General features: G+C 38.2%; 1 protein-coding gene across 1 annotated transcript; it reads right to left on the bottom strand.

Moving 5' to 3' along the window:
- Positions 1-375: 375 nt before the first annotated feature.
- ZBTB41 (zinc finger and BTB domain containing 41) lies at positions 376-17,571 on the bottom strand. Its single transcript, XM_014885792.2, has 11 exons — positions 17,503-17,571; positions 15,642-16,845; positions 14,263-14,470; positions 13,488-13,557; positions 10,966-11,113; positions 10,165-10,294; positions 9,476-9,571; positions 8,844-8,950; positions 7,311-7,416; positions 6,209-6,297; positions 376-5,470 (listed from the first exon to the last, which is right to left on the bottom strand). Exons 2-11 carry the CDS (start codon positions 16,762-16,764, stop codon positions 4,827-4,829), a joined length of 2,721 nt encoding a protein of 906 aa, XP_014741278.1. The 5' UTR covers positions 16,765-16,845; positions 17,503-17,571; the 3' UTR covers positions 376-4,826.
- Between the last annotated feature and the right edge of the window lie 132 nt (positions 17,572-17,703).

Raw genomic sequence — 17,703 nt, 5'->3', positions numbered from 1 at the left:
CAGCGCCCGGCGCTTCATTTAAACAGCCCGAGCTCGGGGGCCGCCAGCAGTGCCGTGAGGGTTCCGGGGAAACAAAACAAGGGCGGGGAGCAACTGTGACCAACAGCGCTGCTCCCCGCACTGCAACACAAACTAACCAACCAAACCAAAATGGGGGGGTTTTGTCAATAAATTTAATTTACAAAATACTTTAAAGTCAAAAGTAGTGAGACACAATCTGATGGAAACATCGGTCTCAGCTGTTTCAATTTCATGAGCTTTCAAACTGAAAGACACACAGAATACTGTGTTTTCACCATGTTTAAAAACGAAAGGGGGCAGAAATCAAAGCCTAGTGCAAGCACCCCTGCAAGAAATCCTGTGAAGCACACAATGTTAAGACAAAGGAACTTTACTTTCTCCATAGCAAACAAAATTACACATAGGACTGAGTACTTCTACATTTACAGTACACTTCCTAACTTTTCCTTACAGCAGAGGATTTCCCCTAAAAAGACAACTTTAAAGACTTCCATCTAAAATACCAACCTGTACAGATCACATTTAAAGCACATTATCTCAATATACCAGTGACAAAATATTGAGTTCTTTTCACCTCATTCTTTCATATAAAAGGAACAACATTTAACATGATCAAAATGGTTATAGGGGATTAAAAAAAACTTTGTCGTTTTAACCTTTAATCCATCAAAACCTTTTAAACCAAAACATTTCTAATGAACCATGAAAAAGACCCTTTTGGCCTTAACCAAGGTGACCGCCCTGCATTACGTTCTGCCAGTGACATTCTTTGATGCACACGATGAAATAACCAAACTGTTGTGAGACTGCTGGAGAGCAAGATCCCTCAGGACAAGAGTCACAAGGACCTACAGATAAATTGGGAAACTCTGCTTCCCTTTAGCCTCAGGCATATGGGGAACACACAGCCTCGACCAGGTAGGCTTGTGCGTTCCACACAGAAACATTTCACATATTTTTTATTGTTATCAGGGGAAAAAAAACCCCATTATTCCCCTAAAACAGAATTAATTCATAATTCTACATTCATTAACTCCTACACAGAAGTTACTTTAAATTTAAAAACTTGAGGGTCATTTATTTCTTAGTAGTCCATAACACGTTTCATGTTTGATCAAGCACATTGAGAGGTGACTCCTTGGAAGCGTTCTTCAGTTCTGGAGGCTCTTTCACATTTCTTATAGGGAAATAAGCTCAGCTTTTTGATGACAACAAATACATCTTTTGTCATTGTGGTCTGGCATGACCCACCTTTAGGAACAACTACTGGAATTATAATCCAGACTATAGTAGCACTATAATTTTAAGGAAACCACCGCCTTACAGAAAAACATCTTCACCATTACAATGATTGATATTCAGCATGAAAAGAACCCATGAAGGATACACCTCTGTAAGAAAAGTGTCAGTGCTCAAAGAGGAAATTCCAATATAAATAAATAAACTGAACATAGAACTCACTAAAAGAATTAAAGGCAGTAACCCAGTCTACAACCAGAAATTTGTATAGCAAAAAAATAGAGAATTTAATGTTTGAACAGAACGAGTGCAGTAAGTTCTCAGAACCATGCAGCAGCCTGGAGTACTCTTCCTCCAAAGGTCAGCATGTGGAAAATACCAACTTTTTGCAATGTGCCACTAAACAAACACTCTTTAGAGATCTTTTTAAGAGATACCTGCTTCTTCCTTCTTTGGCAACAAACACTCAAGTGATCTAGAGACTGCCAGATAAAACACTGATTGTAAACGCCCCCTGCACATCAACAGCACAAACACTCTCTGCTGAGCACATTTTGAAACGGGGGGAGCACACACTAAGGAGTTCCAACCCACGAGCTGTGAGGTGCAGACCTCTGCCCTTCCACCCCAGTCCTCCTAACAGGGACCATCTTCTATCAAGCAGAAACCGGATACTTTCACCTACCAAACGAAGTCCCAGTCCATAAAAATTTACTTTGCTCATATATGAATTTTAAGTAGATGTAAAGCCATACAAATTATAGCTCATGATATTAAATAAAAATAAAAACTATGTATCTAGCACATAAGCTTTCCTATTGTCTTTCACTGTCAACTGGCAATGATCCAGCCTGACCAGCAGGTACAAACTAACTAGTAGGGTTATCTGCAAACAAAAGAACACCAAAGAACTAGTAGGTAATTTTTTCCAGGAATGACTAGTAATTCTGGTCACCCAAAGAGCACACTCGTTTTTCTGAAAAACGAGTCCTTTTATAGTCCACTTCTTGTCGGGTATGCACAAACATGGAGCCCTTTAAAAGTTATTGACCTTAATGTTTTCTGAATAAACAACTCAACTAGAGAAAAAAAGCATTCTTTAGAATAGATATAAAAGGCACAATTATGAAATAATTTTTAAAAGGACATTATCAAGTAAATATGCTCCAAATTCCATTTCAGTGTTTTCCTAGAGTGCCCTCCAAACAGACTGGACTTTAAAAGAAACAATTATTTACCAACCACTTTGAAGCTACTGTTTTGTCCTACAATACTTATTTCTACTGGAGGACAGAAAAGACAAGAAATAACAAAGAATTAGGCTTTTAGTCTGAGCACTGCACTGACACCACTGATGTTGGGTTACTTTCAACAGTACAATTACAAATGCAATAGAAAACATTTTTCATGTGCACATGAATAGTATGAATATGATACACACATGTAGACTTGAAAACCACACATAAACCAGCCATTTTCAAGCCATGGAGTGTAAAGGTGACAGAAACAGTTTTATTTGGAAAGGAGATGAAAGGTGGAGTTAAGAAAGCAGGAAGGGTAGTACTTGATAGTGTCCTTTCAGAAGGTGGCATTCAATGGCCTTGTTATTGCTGTGTATTTGCTAGTCTTCAGCTTCTTCCCAGATCTATTTACAGCATGTCAGTCTGAACATTCCCAGAGCACAGCTCTAAATTTTACTTTAGAGATACAAACATAGAACAGTTAGTAGTCCTGTTTTAGAAACTGAACTTTTAAAGTTTAGGACTTCTATTGTGCTTCTTTGGCTAAGTCCTATTTAAAATATTGGTAACACTTAAAATTCTATAACTCTGCCACTATTTAACAGCTAACAGAAATCTTTGGTGTGTTTAGGTTAAGAATCCATTAGGGTACAAGCTTCAAAATATGAACATTCAGGCAGTTCTGGCCCCTCTCCTGCAAACTGCTCAACAATGAAGTAGATGATTAATAGAATCTAACACCAAAGTATCTGAATACAATCTCAAATGATCTGTGCCACTTGAGAGTTTGTAGAACTGTGATAAGAGAGTCACCTTATCACCACAACCCCCTTGTGCTCAGGTCATTGAATAAATTTAACAGTTACAACAATACACATAAATCCAGTTTCCCGTTTTAAAGATTCTTTGAGATAATAATTTAAGACTAGGGAAAACTGGGGGAAAATTTCAATCTTGATTCTCATCTTAGTAAGATGCGAGTCTTTTTATGCAATTCTTGTGAGGAATTATGAAGATAATAAAATTACTTCAGATACTTTCTTTGGCATCATATTCACCAAACAAACACAGAATAATTATTTTCAAAGTAGACTTAAAAGAGAAAGCTAGATGAGGCTAAACTATACTAGATTTCATGGTGACACCGGACTTGTAGTTCCAAACGGGTTTTTTTGAAAAAAACCCTTATGTCTAGTAAAAAAAGAGCTAAAAATAATTAGACATAAAATACTCTCAAGAGTTTAACTTTGGTTTATAAACACAGTACAAGAAAGTGAGAAACAAAACAATTTAATTAGCAACTCACATGAGATTTATAATTACTGATTTTTTAAAAAAAAATAGAAATTAAATACTGTTCTGGAACAGTCTTTAAATTTCTCCTCTATCTCAGATAACCTGAAAATGGGCACATTAATGTGGGACCCTGATATCATTTATGCTCTAGCAAGGGTAAACCATACCAATCCTTTGTGATTGTTCATGGATTAAAACGACCTTGCAATTACTCCCATTTCTTTCGAAGTTATAGTGTGGGGTACACTTTAGAAGAGAAAGAAGATTGAAAAAGCAAGAAAAAAATGCACCTTAAAATTATATAGAACTAAGTGTAGAAAATTAGACAATACCATTGTCTAGCTCTTCCCACATTATTCAATATTAGAGATCAAAGAACTAAGAAGCCAAATTTAGGCAGCCTAATTGTACTCAGGGGATCATCGAACATCTTGTTTAGTGTCTTCATAAAGTGTCATAAATCACTTTTCAGAAGAACATAGTGCCTGTGTTCACTGGCTAGGCTCCAGAGTCCAGCCACCTTTAAATCCTTCCAAAAATGCCTCAGGTTCAAGGAAATTATATATTAATTTCTGTGTGAAACATAATTCAAAGTTTGTGTTTCATAGCCCTGCCTGCCCTTACAAATTTTCATTGATTTTAAATAGTCCTTATTCTTTTAGAATGCTTTCTATTCCACTTAAAACATTAACTCAAAGTGAGATGCAGAAAGGCAAACAATTTTTTTAAAATTAATAGCCAGATATGTAATTACATGTTCAGCCACTATCCTTAAAACATATTTCAGAGCATTATTTTTAAAAGACCATCTATAAGATTTTTAAAAACTCTTAAAATCACAAGAAACACTCTTTTGTATGCATCAAAATGTGCCTAAATGTTCAAATATTATGTAAACAAATTGTTTTCCCAAAACTATGCAGAAGACTTAATGAGTCCAAATAAAATATAAAATATAAATCTTAGTTGCCATCAGCAGCCTTCTGGTGGCCGACGGCTTAGCAAATTCGGTGGAATGTTATGGTCTGCTCATGAATGTTCGTTGTTTGAAATATTCTGTACAGTCGGAGTTGTATCTAGCCCCAGTAAAGTTCCAAGATATGACTGGTCTCTAGGATCCAGCATTTGCTCAGGCCTCACAGGATGCACAATATTTGCAGGCTGAGGAGTCAGGGTGTATTTCTCGAGGAAGGAGAGCTCCGTTGCTCGCTGATAATCCGGCTGCTCCGGCTGCGGGGGAAGCATGCCGTGGGACTGAGCACTGTGCTGCACCAGCTCTGCTTGGGGGTCTGGCATGGGGACAGGGACCAGAGTCACAGGCACACACACTTCTGGGGATACATTCTGCAGCAAAGTTTTGGCTTCTGATTGATATGCTTTGGACTGTTCCACGTACTGTTTAGCCTCGGTTTGGTAAACTTTGTCATCAGAGGTGTACTGCACTGGTAAGGAGACCAGCTTTTCCTCTGGAGAAGATGCCAATGCCTCTTCTGCAGCCTTAGATCCATGAACGTGATCAATATGATACTTCAGCTTGTCTTTCCGTTTAAATGTTGCATTGCAGTGTTGGCAGTTAAAAGGTCGAGCATCTGAATGAATAACCATGTGTTTCGTTAATGTCTTCTTAATTCTGAAAGACTGATTGCAGATCTGACATTTGTACGGCTTCTCACCTGTAAAGACAGAGAAGCAACCATTAGTTATTCTGAGTAACATCAAATCACACATAAATATGCAAATACCTGCCATGGATTACTGGCATCAAGACCTACTATAAAACAATTTTACTGAAAACAAACTAAGTTCAGTATCTATTCTGGAATCCAGAGAGTCATCAGGAATCTGTTTAAGAGTTATACTTGCATACTCTTCTCCTGACACACAATTCTCTTAATACTCTGAACTTATGTTAGAATACAAACTAAATTAAAAATAACAGAATTGATACGACACTGGGATTAAAGGAGTTCAGTTTGTACATCTATATACTTCAAAAGACAATGATTTTCCTAAACACAAGGCAGGAAAAACAGAGTCAAACAGAAAGGACATAACCCTTTCCAAAGGGAGTTCACACCTTGTTTAGATTACTGCTTGAAATGCAGTAATCTCTGGAGCACAAAAACATTTGGAAGGTCTGGTCAATTTGGCAAGAACACACATACCAGTGAGTTAAAGGAGGAGGTGCAAAAAGTGTCCCACAAACCTGAACTGAGATTATCAGTAACAATCATAAAACAGTAATCAGGAATGGCCAATATATGACAATGAATAAAATCTTGCTGCTTTCTCCTACTCTTGTCCTGAATGCTCAACAACCATAATGAAAAAAAATAACAGAATTAATACTGATGCATAAAAATACATTCCTACATGTTTTGTGGTGTAGTGGAGGTTTATTTTCTTTTTACCTGAATGTGTCCTAAAATGCATTTCCAAACTTGATTTCCCTTTAAAAACTTTCTTACAGACTTCACACTGGTGAAATGTTGCTTTGTATCTTTAAAGAAAAAAAAGATATTTAATGTTATTTTTTTTGTAACCAATTAACAGTAAAGTTACGTCTATAGTAATTTCTGAAATCTTTAACAGCAAAATAGCTAAATACCAAACTTTCCAAATTTCCTCACTTAAGTTCCTATTTGCTGGCATCTACATAAGATCAATTAGATTCTTTTCAATATTCAATTTTACTCTCTGTCGGGATGGCACTAATTATTCAAAGAACAAAAGCCATTAAAACTTCTTTTTTAACCCCAAAAAATCTTCTTAAGTAACATTTTTTTGCCCAACACTCACAAGAAGCTTTTACTTTGACAGAATTACACCATAAATAAGGTTCTAGGAATGGCAGAATTTCTAGGTAGGCTACACCCACCAAGGGAAAAAACAGAATAAGTAATGTACTGTACTTTTAAGTCAGACACATCTTTAATGGCTTCTACATAATCCTAATGAGTGCTAACAGCTAAAACACATCATTTGAAAAACAAGAGCTGTTTATTTCAAATGTCTGAGAGGTTTATTTTTAGAGCCCAAGAGTTTTAAAACCCTATTACATTTTCAGGTTAGAGAAACAACTTGGGTTTCAAAGTTTTTATCTTCTTTCAGAGCCACTCATCTGCTGCCAGCTTCTAAAATACCTTATATGTGAGATAATTCTCCCAGTGTTTACATGACTAATAATTCAGTTTTAACTAGTCTGCAATGAGAATATTACAGCAAACCATCAATTAAGAATAACACTGAGACAGATAATTGACAAATTAAAATCTGATCCTTTTTAACGCTTTTATTTACTTAATTGTAAATTAATTTTCCTACAAAGAAAATATCTAGCTTAAATTGTGGAGGCAATTTTCTGACATCCTCAAACAGTAATATCTCTATGAAGCCTGAGGTACAGGCATGACAAACACATAGATTAGCAGAGTTCTGCTCACACATGCAAATCCCAACAAAATCAGTTACAGTACAGAAGAACTTATGCAGTTGTAAAAACCCCACACTTACTTCTGCCAAACTTTTTCTCCCAGATGAACACTTTTATAATGAACAGTAAGGTGATCTCGACGGCCAAAACATTTTCCACATTCCTCACACTGATGTGCTTTTTCACCTACAAGGGCAAAATTCAATAAATTTTGGTTCAATCTTTTTGGAACTTATGAAATGTCTATGACCTATAATCATGTTCTCAAAGTTCAGCCAATCAAGCCTTTCCATACCTCACCTGGAGAAGGATTCTCTCTTATTAAAGAAGAAAATTTAGGAAGCATGGTGGTTCTATCAGAGTAAGAATTTTACCACTTGTTATACAGGACTAGTCCCTGTCATTGCTACAAAGAGCTTTGTGTTCCAAGTGAAGAGACACTTCCCCAAACACTCACTGCCTGGGAGGTACCAGTGAATGACTGGGAATATATTATCTTTATCATGACCTAAAGTGTGGTGCCTTCAATAATTCAGCTGTTTTAAGGAGAAGAGAAGCTTATTGAAACATACCAATTACTCTCAGCTACTGATTTGTATAATTTAAAATTACACCTCAGTATTTATCATTTTAATCATCCTGATGGACATAGTTACCTTTTTGTTTTATGCTGCTGTTTAAAAGTATCTTGAGGCTTTTTAGTCATCTTGAGATCTTCCACAAAGTGGCAGAATATTTCTTCTCATATAAATAGGGGTGTGGACAGTCAAAGAATGTAACTTTCTAGAGGGGGGGAAAAGCAAATAGAGCAGAAAAGAGGATTTTTTCTTTTTTTTTTGGTACTTGGGAGTTTTCAAAGATTTCTTTATTTCATAGCAGACATTATGATTTCAACTAGCAGGAAAGAAGCTGTCTTTCACATAAAGACTCAAGAAGTTTAGACTCTGATCACTTTCATACTTCCATGCTGCCTAGAAAGTATTTTGCCTCCTAGAAGGTCATATTTCATATTTCCTCTAGATTCTGTTGTGAAAAACTCACTGGTGAATCTTTGCTCTTCCTATACATTTCATAACCTTTTGTTCTCACAGCAACAGATTTTTTTTCTTCCTCCTGATCATCCCCATGTGTTCCTAGGGCTGATTCTCTCAACCTTTTTTCCCTCTTTCCCACAAGAGAGACTTCAGAAACACCTCTCTGATGTTCTTACATTGACGTGATCAGTGTACAAACTTTGACAGACTCTGACAGCTTCTTCTGTGTTGTGGCAATAAAGTTTCACACAATTGCTATTAAAAAAAAGAAATCTGAAATCATTAAAAAATCCTCCTTTTTCACTTTTGCTTTTTGTATTTATGATTGTTAAAGCAATTCATTGTTACATGTTTTTGACTGTCCCTTGGCTGTCTATGGTATCATGGAGGAAATATTTGGCTTTTAAACCTTTAAAACATGTAAGATTAACTTTACTTTAGTAGACCTTATAAAGAGTGGCAGGAACTTTTATCAGGCCTAAAACATTGCATGTACTGAAAAAAATCCATAATGAACTTTTTATTTGGTTTTATTTCAAAATAGTAAGTTTGAAGTCAATTTCCAAAGAAAATACCTACCTGAATGTATTTTTTTGTGTTTTGTCAGATGATCATGCCGAATAAACGTTTTCCCACATTCTTCACATTCATATCTCTTGTCATCATGATGCACTCTTAGATGAAGTCTGCATATTTAGTCATAAACATGACCATAAAATGTAATTTTGTTATCATAATCTGTACTGCCAATTCAATGCAAAATAGCAGAAAATGTAGTCTTTAATGCTTCACATAAGTATCAGGAAGTAACTTGCAGCTGAGATGCACCTGAATTGCTCTTAGAAATCAAGAGAGAACTGCCCTGAACTCTCTTATTTGAAATTAATTAAGTGGAATATTTCAGTCCTCTGCTTATTTTCTCTTTGAATAACAAAAACACAGAAGTTTTACATGTGCAAAAAACTCAACTTTGAGAAAAGATTTTTAGGAGGTTTTGTGTTTAAGCCACTCATGTATTACAAATTAAATCAATTCTCACAGATTAGCAATATATTTTTAAAATTGAAAGATGTTTAGAACATTGACTAATGCTCTCAGAGGCAGAGTGCATCAAACACATACATTACAAAGAATTATGTCAATAACATGAATGCATATATATCACCAAATATGCAAAACAGTTTAGAAGCTTGTTTAATAAAAATCTATACCTGTAGGAGCTTCCATGACGAAAACTCTGCCCACAAATACTGCAAAGATGAGGCTTCTCTCCACTGTGAATTCTCAGATGTTCTTTCAAAGTTGTTCTGTTTAACAAAGGCAGTAAAATTTAATTTTAAGCAATGTCCCTGCCTCTTTAAAGTGAAGCATACTATAATTTTCTCAATTTCTTTTACTGTGATGGATCACAATATAAGCAGATGACTGTATAAATTCAGATATACATACCAACACATGCATTCAAAGAGAGTCTGGCAACCTATTTACTGAACCAACTGGGTCTAGAAACAGTATCAAGAAAGAAATAAAACAATGTCCAAATCTAAATTTGGAAAACATACATTACAGAAAACATCTTTCCCAAAAAATTGCAAGATGTTTTTGCACAACAGAAACTTAAATTTCTTACTGTTAAGAAACTTAAGTGAAATGAATGAGAGGTAAGACTTTTCTTAATATATTTGCACTTCATAATTAATTACCTACAGCTGTCACCCTTAATTGTAGAGGTGACCAGAAAATCCCATGCTACCTGTGGCTCTGACACTACCTATTAACATACTAATGCTCTGAAATGGTCTCATTTATGCTAAAAACTCCAAGCATATTCAACAGCAAACAAAGTATGCTAAATATTGCTGTGCTCTGCTGAAGTTCAAGCAGTCAGCCAAGTCCTTACCGTTCCCTGACGGATTTCCCACAGATGAAACATGTCCATTTCCTCTTTCCCCCATGAGTACATTCAATGTGGCGTTTCAGATTCCCTGTGTCATTAAACTGGCGGCCACAAATATCACAAGGAAAAGGCCCTGCAGGGAGACACACACACAGAGTAGGATTAACTGTCAGCTAAACTAAACAACAAGCCCAGACTGGTTACTTATGAAAAACCTCATCAATTTACAAAGCAAAAGTTTTGCTTAACAAATTATTCATCTTCAGTACAGTCAGCACAGTTTGTTAGATTTTGTGAGCTTTCTGCTAAGTTACTTCTACAACTTGGCATTTTGGCAAATTTCATGACTGGAAAGCAAAAATGTAGAATTCATAGTCAAAAGCAATTAAGCCCACTTGGACCACTTGAAATAAAAAATTCTTATCACTCATCTAGTTCCTACTCAGCAGAAATAATCAGTAGTACAAAAAAGTCTGCAGAATGCTTCAGGAGGAAAAGGTCTTTTGAAAACTTCAGGAAAAATCTAACTCCCTAGATGAGAAGCAATTTTGTGCAAAAAAGTTTAAACCAAACTAACCTTAATTCTGACCTCTTTTTGGGTACAAGAGAATGCCTCAAAAAGACAGCTGAACACAAAAGTAAAAACCCAACCAACAAAAAACCCTCAAACAACTCTCCCCCAAAAGTGGAAGAGGGAATTGTAGAAGGAGGTGGGGTGGAAAGCAGACTGACCAGGACATAAAATGGTGGGGGAATGTTTTACTTTAAATCTAGTGTTTACATGTCAGAAGGAAGTTTCTATACCAAGATGGAATTTTTCTTGATGCTTCAGTCGTGCAAACCGGGATTTGAAATGCTCTTCACAGTAAGTGCATTTGAAGGGTTTATCCTGAGAGTGAAGGATCATATGCTCTTCTAAGTGAGGTCTTCGAGTGAAAGATTTCTTACAAATCTGAAATGATAACACACTTTGTCAAAAATACATCAGTTATAGCCAGATTCTTTTCCTATTCATAAACTCATACAACAGTTTATTTCATCTGCTCTCTGCACCAATGTAAAGTTAAACATGTATTCTTCAAAAACCTGCTCCATGCCAGTATGTAAAGCCTTGCAGTCAACATCCAAACCAACCTGTGCTCTACATAAGCCATAGTGGACTAGATTAGGATGCAGATCCATGGCAGCCTAAATCAACCACTAGCAGCTCCTGCATGCAGTTACATGTTCCTCCTCCTTTCTGCTGACTCCAGCACTTCCCAGACCCCTTTCCTAGAGTGTTTGAACACAGTAACTCAGCAGAAAATAACCCAATGGAAAAAAGCAAATAGCTTTGGCTTGGTTTTGGATGCTGAAACAGTTTAGTTGGACCATGGTAAAATTTATTGCAGTATAAGCTACTGTAGAACCAGAGTCATACTTGTTTCTTTATTTCCTCTGGGAAATTCTCTGACAGCAAGTATTAAAGAGAAAATGCCAATACCAACAAAGAAATATAACTCAAAATGCATTTTAGAACTACAGGACCATCACAAGCCTAACATTACATGTGCTCTTTAGAACTGCTTTCAGATCAACCAAAACATAAATGTTCAGGAATTATTAGTAGCGACTTAAGTAAGCATGCAGTGCAATTACAGAATTTAATCCACAGCTCAAATTTAGGCATTTAAACCAGGTATTACAATTTATCACCAGGGTCCTATGCTTCAACATAAACCAAGAGTGCTCCCCTGTGAGACTCCTGCTGTTTATGACAGCTCAGCTGAGCACTACAACTCCCACACATTAACTCCTGCAATCAGCTTCACAGAGCACACATGAATAAAAAAAATCAAAACCAGCAGCTTTGTTTGTTTTAAAATTCATTAATGTTAAATATAGGTGTAAGAAAATCCCATATTTGCACAAAGTATAATAGCCCTCTTGCTTTTCCTTACTACCAATATCTATTGTTTGTGTAAATTTGCTCATATTCCTCAAGGATTAAAATATGATAAGCAAATCTTGTTGTTCACAAACAGATTACAGTATAAACAAATAACCTTAGTGAATCCTGCAGCTTAGCTCTGTGGTACCTTTGCCCTCAGAACACACCACACAAACTGAAAACAAAGTCACAGCACAGCACCCATGGGTCCTGTTCAGTGTCCAACTGCTGTAAAAGTTTGAATTCTACCTGCTTTTAATTCAACTCAATTTTCAATGCACATGAGCTGTACAGGAGCAGTAGCTCACTTCTTTAAAAATTTCTACTTACAATTTTTAATTAAAAAAATAAACTCACAAACCAGGAAGAGGAGCTCATCAAATTACTCATCTGGTAACAGACTCTCTCAGAATGAATGTCAACAATGTTGCACAATTGATTCCCACCATTAAAACGTTTCTTATCTAGTATCAAACAGAATCTGTAACACATTCACACAATACAACTTCACCTGGAAGATAACATCCTTTAATGAACCATGTAATAACCTTGAACCACGATCCCACCAGCTACACAATAAACAATACAAATTACTACAGCTATCTATCTCCCAACTTCCTTCTGTATGTGTTTACAAGTGAAGGGTTCCCAAATGAAGCAAGTTTAGTAATTATGTTACAGCCTCTAATATTACAGACACACAACAGCATACAGAAGCTTGGATAAACAAAACAGCTGCCCTAAAAAAAAAAAAAAGGAAACTAATTCCCTTTAAAAAAAAAAAACAACAACAAAACCCCACATCTGAAACCTTGAAACATCATTTGGCAGCATACACATAGATGATGGAAATTCTACAAACTCTTTAGAGCAGATGTAGTTTCACATATTCACATATTCATATTTTTCCCAGGGAAAATCAAGGAAAGTATTCTATGATTTTAGAACTAGAGATAAATATAGCACAAATTTACAACTCTGTTGACATGCATATGCAGCTAAATGAGAAAGTGTTTCATATTTAACATGTATTTTCTTCACAATTGAGAGATTTTTCCAATAACAATATACTTTATGGTCAATGCTTGATGTGTGTAATTCACAGGAGAGCAAATACTGTTTTTAAAGCATTCATAACACTCAAGTGTAATAATCTGTAAACTGATGTATTTGAAAAAATACTGCCTCTAACTATTTTAGAATTCAAATTGGGATTATTTATTCAACCAGAGGCTGTACATATAGACAAAGTTCAGTCCTTAAATCAGCAGATAGAGGAAAACCATCCCTTAGAAAGCTTTCTGAGATTTCACAATAACACATACCAGATTTTCATTAAGGTTCACAGAAAGTAAACTCCGTATGAGAAAAACAAAAGTACTGAAGGATTACTTACATCACATTTCCAACCTTCACTCTTTGTCTTCTTGATAGAAAGAAATTCTTGTACATTCTCTGGATGAAATCTAGGAGAAAGACAGAAATTTAAAGTAGTCATGGCTTTCCAAGATGAAGATAATCCAAATACTAAATATCTATTTCTAAGCTTTATATGTCATGGAAGTTGATCACCACACTGGCAGAATACTGACGGTGAAACAATTCCAATGGCACAAGTAACTGGAAAGCAGCATTGACTATGGACTCCCGTAGAACCTCATAGAACATTGGATAAGACAGAAGGCAGTTCCAACTTATGGATATTTACAAAGAGACATTTTAAAATAAGTATGTAAATAATAATACCTTATTAGACCTGGCATAAATTATTCATCTCAAAGAAACTGCACAGAAATGGTTTAGACATCCATTACCATAAACAGTAAAGCACTGACATCTAAAACGAACGAAGGGATTTTACTCTGCCTTCAAATTAAAAGCAGTCAGGTAATTTTTAAGCCTGATGTGTTCTGACTGTGCTAGCTCATCTGAAAGAGTCTAAAATTTGTAATAAAAACTTTTGGCAGAACCCCCATACAAACACTACTGCTATTTCTTACAGCAGGTTAGGTGACATTGCTAAGCCCCATACCCTTTGAAAAGGCAGTTATTTGAAGAAGTAGTTATAAAAACAATGCAGAATATGCTGTGTTTATGTATCTGCTTTTCTTCACTTTTAAAATGAAAAAAATGCTTCTTCAGAAATGCCAGACACATTATGCCATACTTGCCTCTTCACGTGCTTCGCTAAGGTCTTTTTGCTTGCATGCAGCTTATTGCAGTAGGGACATTTGTGTTCCTTCTTATGGAAGTCAGTGTCACTGGAGTGTTTCTTTCTGTGCACTGTCAGGTTGGACTTGGTTGAGTAGCGCTGGTGACAAATATCACATTCAAAAGGTTTCTCACCCGTGTGGACACGTGTGTGGCTCTCGTATTTGCCTGCACAACGAAGTCAAATCTGTTAGCATGAACTGCAGCACGTATCATCTGCAACAGGCATGTCTGGGGTTTGCTCCATAATCTCTCTCACATGTAGTCAAGCTCTAAGCACCCTCCACATGCATCTAAAGATTCCTACTGGCTTACACCACTGAAAACTGCCCAGTGCTCACCTATGTGATCCAAGGTCCCTCCAAACACTTCCATCTTCCTGTAAGTCCGTGCAAGGGTTACAAGTCACTTTTATTCAACCCTGCAACATAGGGTTCAACCCTACATCTGTTCTTAAACACTGCAAGTTACAGTCTTGTTCTTTCACTACACTGATCATAAGTACCTCTGCAGAATAGGGAACAGCCTCACAACAAACTGGTAATCTTAAGGTACTTTCAAATAGCAGAACACTGAATGAAAGATACATTGTACACATTTTACCTGTATTTGGGATCCAACACACTGCCAGAAATAAAAGTGCTACTCTCTCATTTCTTTCACATGGCTTGTATTCCCTTCTTCTGTCTGCCAGTTTTTTTCTGAGGACAAAATTCTGTCCTGTATATAAATCTACCTCGAGTCTATAGCAGCCTCACTGCTTTGCACTAGATCTTACTTTTTTTCTCTGTAGAACATACATGCATGCTGTTGCATAGTAGTGTAAATTTATGAGCTACAGAAGTTCATAATTTAAACATATTAGTCAATTGCCCATTGTAATACAAGCTTATAAAGAAAAACTTTATGTATCGCTAGTTTTAAGGTATGCTTGTAATGGATTTTTTTGAGCACAGAACTAGAATTATAAGTTATCAAAGTACAAAAAGAAAAGAGCTTCCAATGTGTGCAGAACCAAAACGCACCATTCCAACCCTAAATACTCACAGGCCATTTACTTCTCCACAGTAGCTGTGCTTTTATACACTGCTAACAACCAGAATCCAGAGCAGTGGAAGAGAAATAAATGCAGCATTTGCAGATTTTTAAAATAACGTGCTCAGATAATTAGCACCACAGACGTAATAACTTAATACATTTCAAGAAAACAGCAGCACACTGGATCAGTGAGATGATCCAGAGTTTCTCATATTCACTCTCCAGGACAGAGAAAAAAGCTTGGTTTGTTTCCCACACAAACAGTACCACCATGAACGAGATCAACCTAACTTGCCCTTACCTATTCGATCAAACTTTTTGTCACACTTGGGACACTGGAGTAGTTTTTTGCTACTGCTTTGAATGATGACTGGAGCTAAGCCTTCAGGAATATTCCCCATTGAGTCAACTGCCTCAGAACCCTCTTCAGCATCATTCTGTTCCTTTTCGCTTTGCTCTTCAGATTCCGAATCTTCACCTGACATTTCCTCTTCCTGCCCGTCTTCATCCACATTGCACTCACTTTCACTGTCTTCAAATTCACTTCTCTCAGATGTCTCCTTGTCAGAACTGACTTTTTCCAAATTGCTGTCAGAGGCATCACCGCTTTCATTGTCACTGATATCGAATTTCACTGGACATTTACGGCTTCTCGTGGAGCGTCTGGTGGAAAAGCTGCCCTTCTCAACCATTTTTAACCCATGCTTTTGCTCCAGGGAGAGGGGTCGGTGGGCTTTAGCCAAATGGTTTTCTAAGGACTTCTTGTAACAGAAACTTCGACCACAAAAAGTGCACTGATGACTATTTAATAGTTTACCTGTCAGTTCACTGAGTGTTTCTACTGGTGTAGGTGCATCAGTTACCACATCAGTCTGTACACTGGAAACACTTTCGTTATTTAGTAACTTCACCGCATCTATAATATCTAAAAATTTTGCAGCTTCCAGGACTAATGGAATTTCATTTTTATACACGAAAAACTCAGAAGTGTAAAGAAACTCAAGCAAATGTTGAAAGACAGAATGAGTTACATGATCCAACGTGACAACATCGGTGCTTGGATTTTTGCTCAAACAGGCATGAAAATAGCTACTCCCAACAGCCACAACAACTTTGTGAGCACTAAATTCCTTTCCTTCTACAATTATGAGTAAATCACAAAATGATGGATGTTTCTGTCTATCATCATTTAAGTATTTAAGCAGATTTTTGTTATATTGCAATGAGCTTAGGAGCTTTCTTTGTTCTGGTGATGGTGAAAGTTCTTGGGAAGATTCGAGCTGATCTGCAGGAGCTATTTCTGCAGTCTTGGAGACAATTTGTTGTGCACAGTCCACTACAAGAATCTGTTCTGAAGTATCTTTCTCATGGCCAAGACGAACCTTTTCATTTAGACTTGCAGCGAGCCGTCTCCTTTTCTTCATTGCAAAAGTGCAACTTCAGGATCAGGAGCTTCATAGGTGATTAGCGAAGAATTCCCGTGAAGACTCGGTTCTGCTCTGGACCTTAAGAAAACATGCAACAGTAATTTCATACTCTGCAAAAGAATTACGATAAAAATTACTCTTAGCACTTAAACATTACTTCAATTTTTAATAACGCTTTCTACATTCCACTGTTAGTTTTATGTATCCGCGTAACTGAGGCTTTTATTAAATCACTAAAATCCCTTTGCATTGCAGACCATAACCTGCTGCGAGCCAGGGAGCAGACGCTGCCTATTATTAGCTGCAAGGCGGCGGCCGGGCTGGCTTCGCTCGGCTCCCGGCCGCATTTAGCCCGTGCCCCGCTCCGGGACGGGCGTGCGCTGCTGTTATTATTACACCGAAGCCCGTTCTCTTCCCGTCTCACCCCAACAGGGCAAAGCCGCCTCAGCTGCTCCTCAGGGCGGGCCGGACCCGCCCGGCGCCGCCCGGCCCGGCCCTGCCGCGCCTGTCCCCGCCGAGCGGCCGCGCTGGCCCCGGCCCGGCCCGGGGGCGCTGCCTTTGTCCCCCGCCGAGGGCAGGGCAGGGCCGGCCCGAACGGGAACGGCGGCACCGAGCGCAGGGGCACGGAGGACGCCGCGGTCCCGCGGCGCTTAAAATGGCCGCGCCCGCCCCGCTGTCCCGCCCCGTGCCGTGCCGCTCCCCCGCGCTGCCCCGCCGCGGTCCCGGCCGTCGCACCTGCGCGGCGCCGGGCGCTCCCGGGGCCGCTCGGCCGCCCAACGCCGCTGCCCCCGCTCCGGCCCCGCGCCCGCCGCTTCCGGGCCCGCCGCCCGCGTCAGCGGGGTCACGGCGGCGCTTCCGAGCGGGGCGGGGCGGGAGCGGAGGGGCCGCGCCCTGCACGGGCCCGGCGGCGGGACGTGGCCCGGGGGGTGAGCGCGG

Source organism: Sturnus vulgaris, chromosome 9 (genome assembly GCF_052056855.1).
Source record: "Sturnus vulgaris isolate bStuVul1 chromosome 9, bStuVul1.hap1, whole genome shotgun sequence".
In the NCBI taxonomy this organism is placed as follows: domain Eukaryota; kingdom Metazoa; phylum Chordata; class Aves; order Passeriformes; family Sturnidae; genus Sturnus; species Sturnus vulgaris.
Note: the sequence above shows the minus strand (reverse complement) of the source record. Positions and strands in the feature narration are given on the sequence as shown.

What these genes read in the sequence shown, in the direction of transcription:
- ZBTB41 (XM_014885792.2), bottom strand. Translation starts at nt 16,764, where the DNA reads ATGAAGAAAAGGAGACGGCTCGCTGCAAGTCTAAATGAAAAGGTTCGT. An exon ending in ACACAAAAAAATACATTCAG is followed by an intron (nt 7,417 to 8,843) that starts GTAGGTATTTTC and finishes TTGCCCTTGTAG; the next exon opens with GTGAAAAAGCACATCAGTGT. An exon ending in GCATTTTAGGACACATTCAG is followed by an intron (nt 5,471 to 6,208) that starts GTAAAAAGAAAA and finishes CTGTCTTTACAG; the next exon opens with GTGAGAAGCCGTACAAATGT.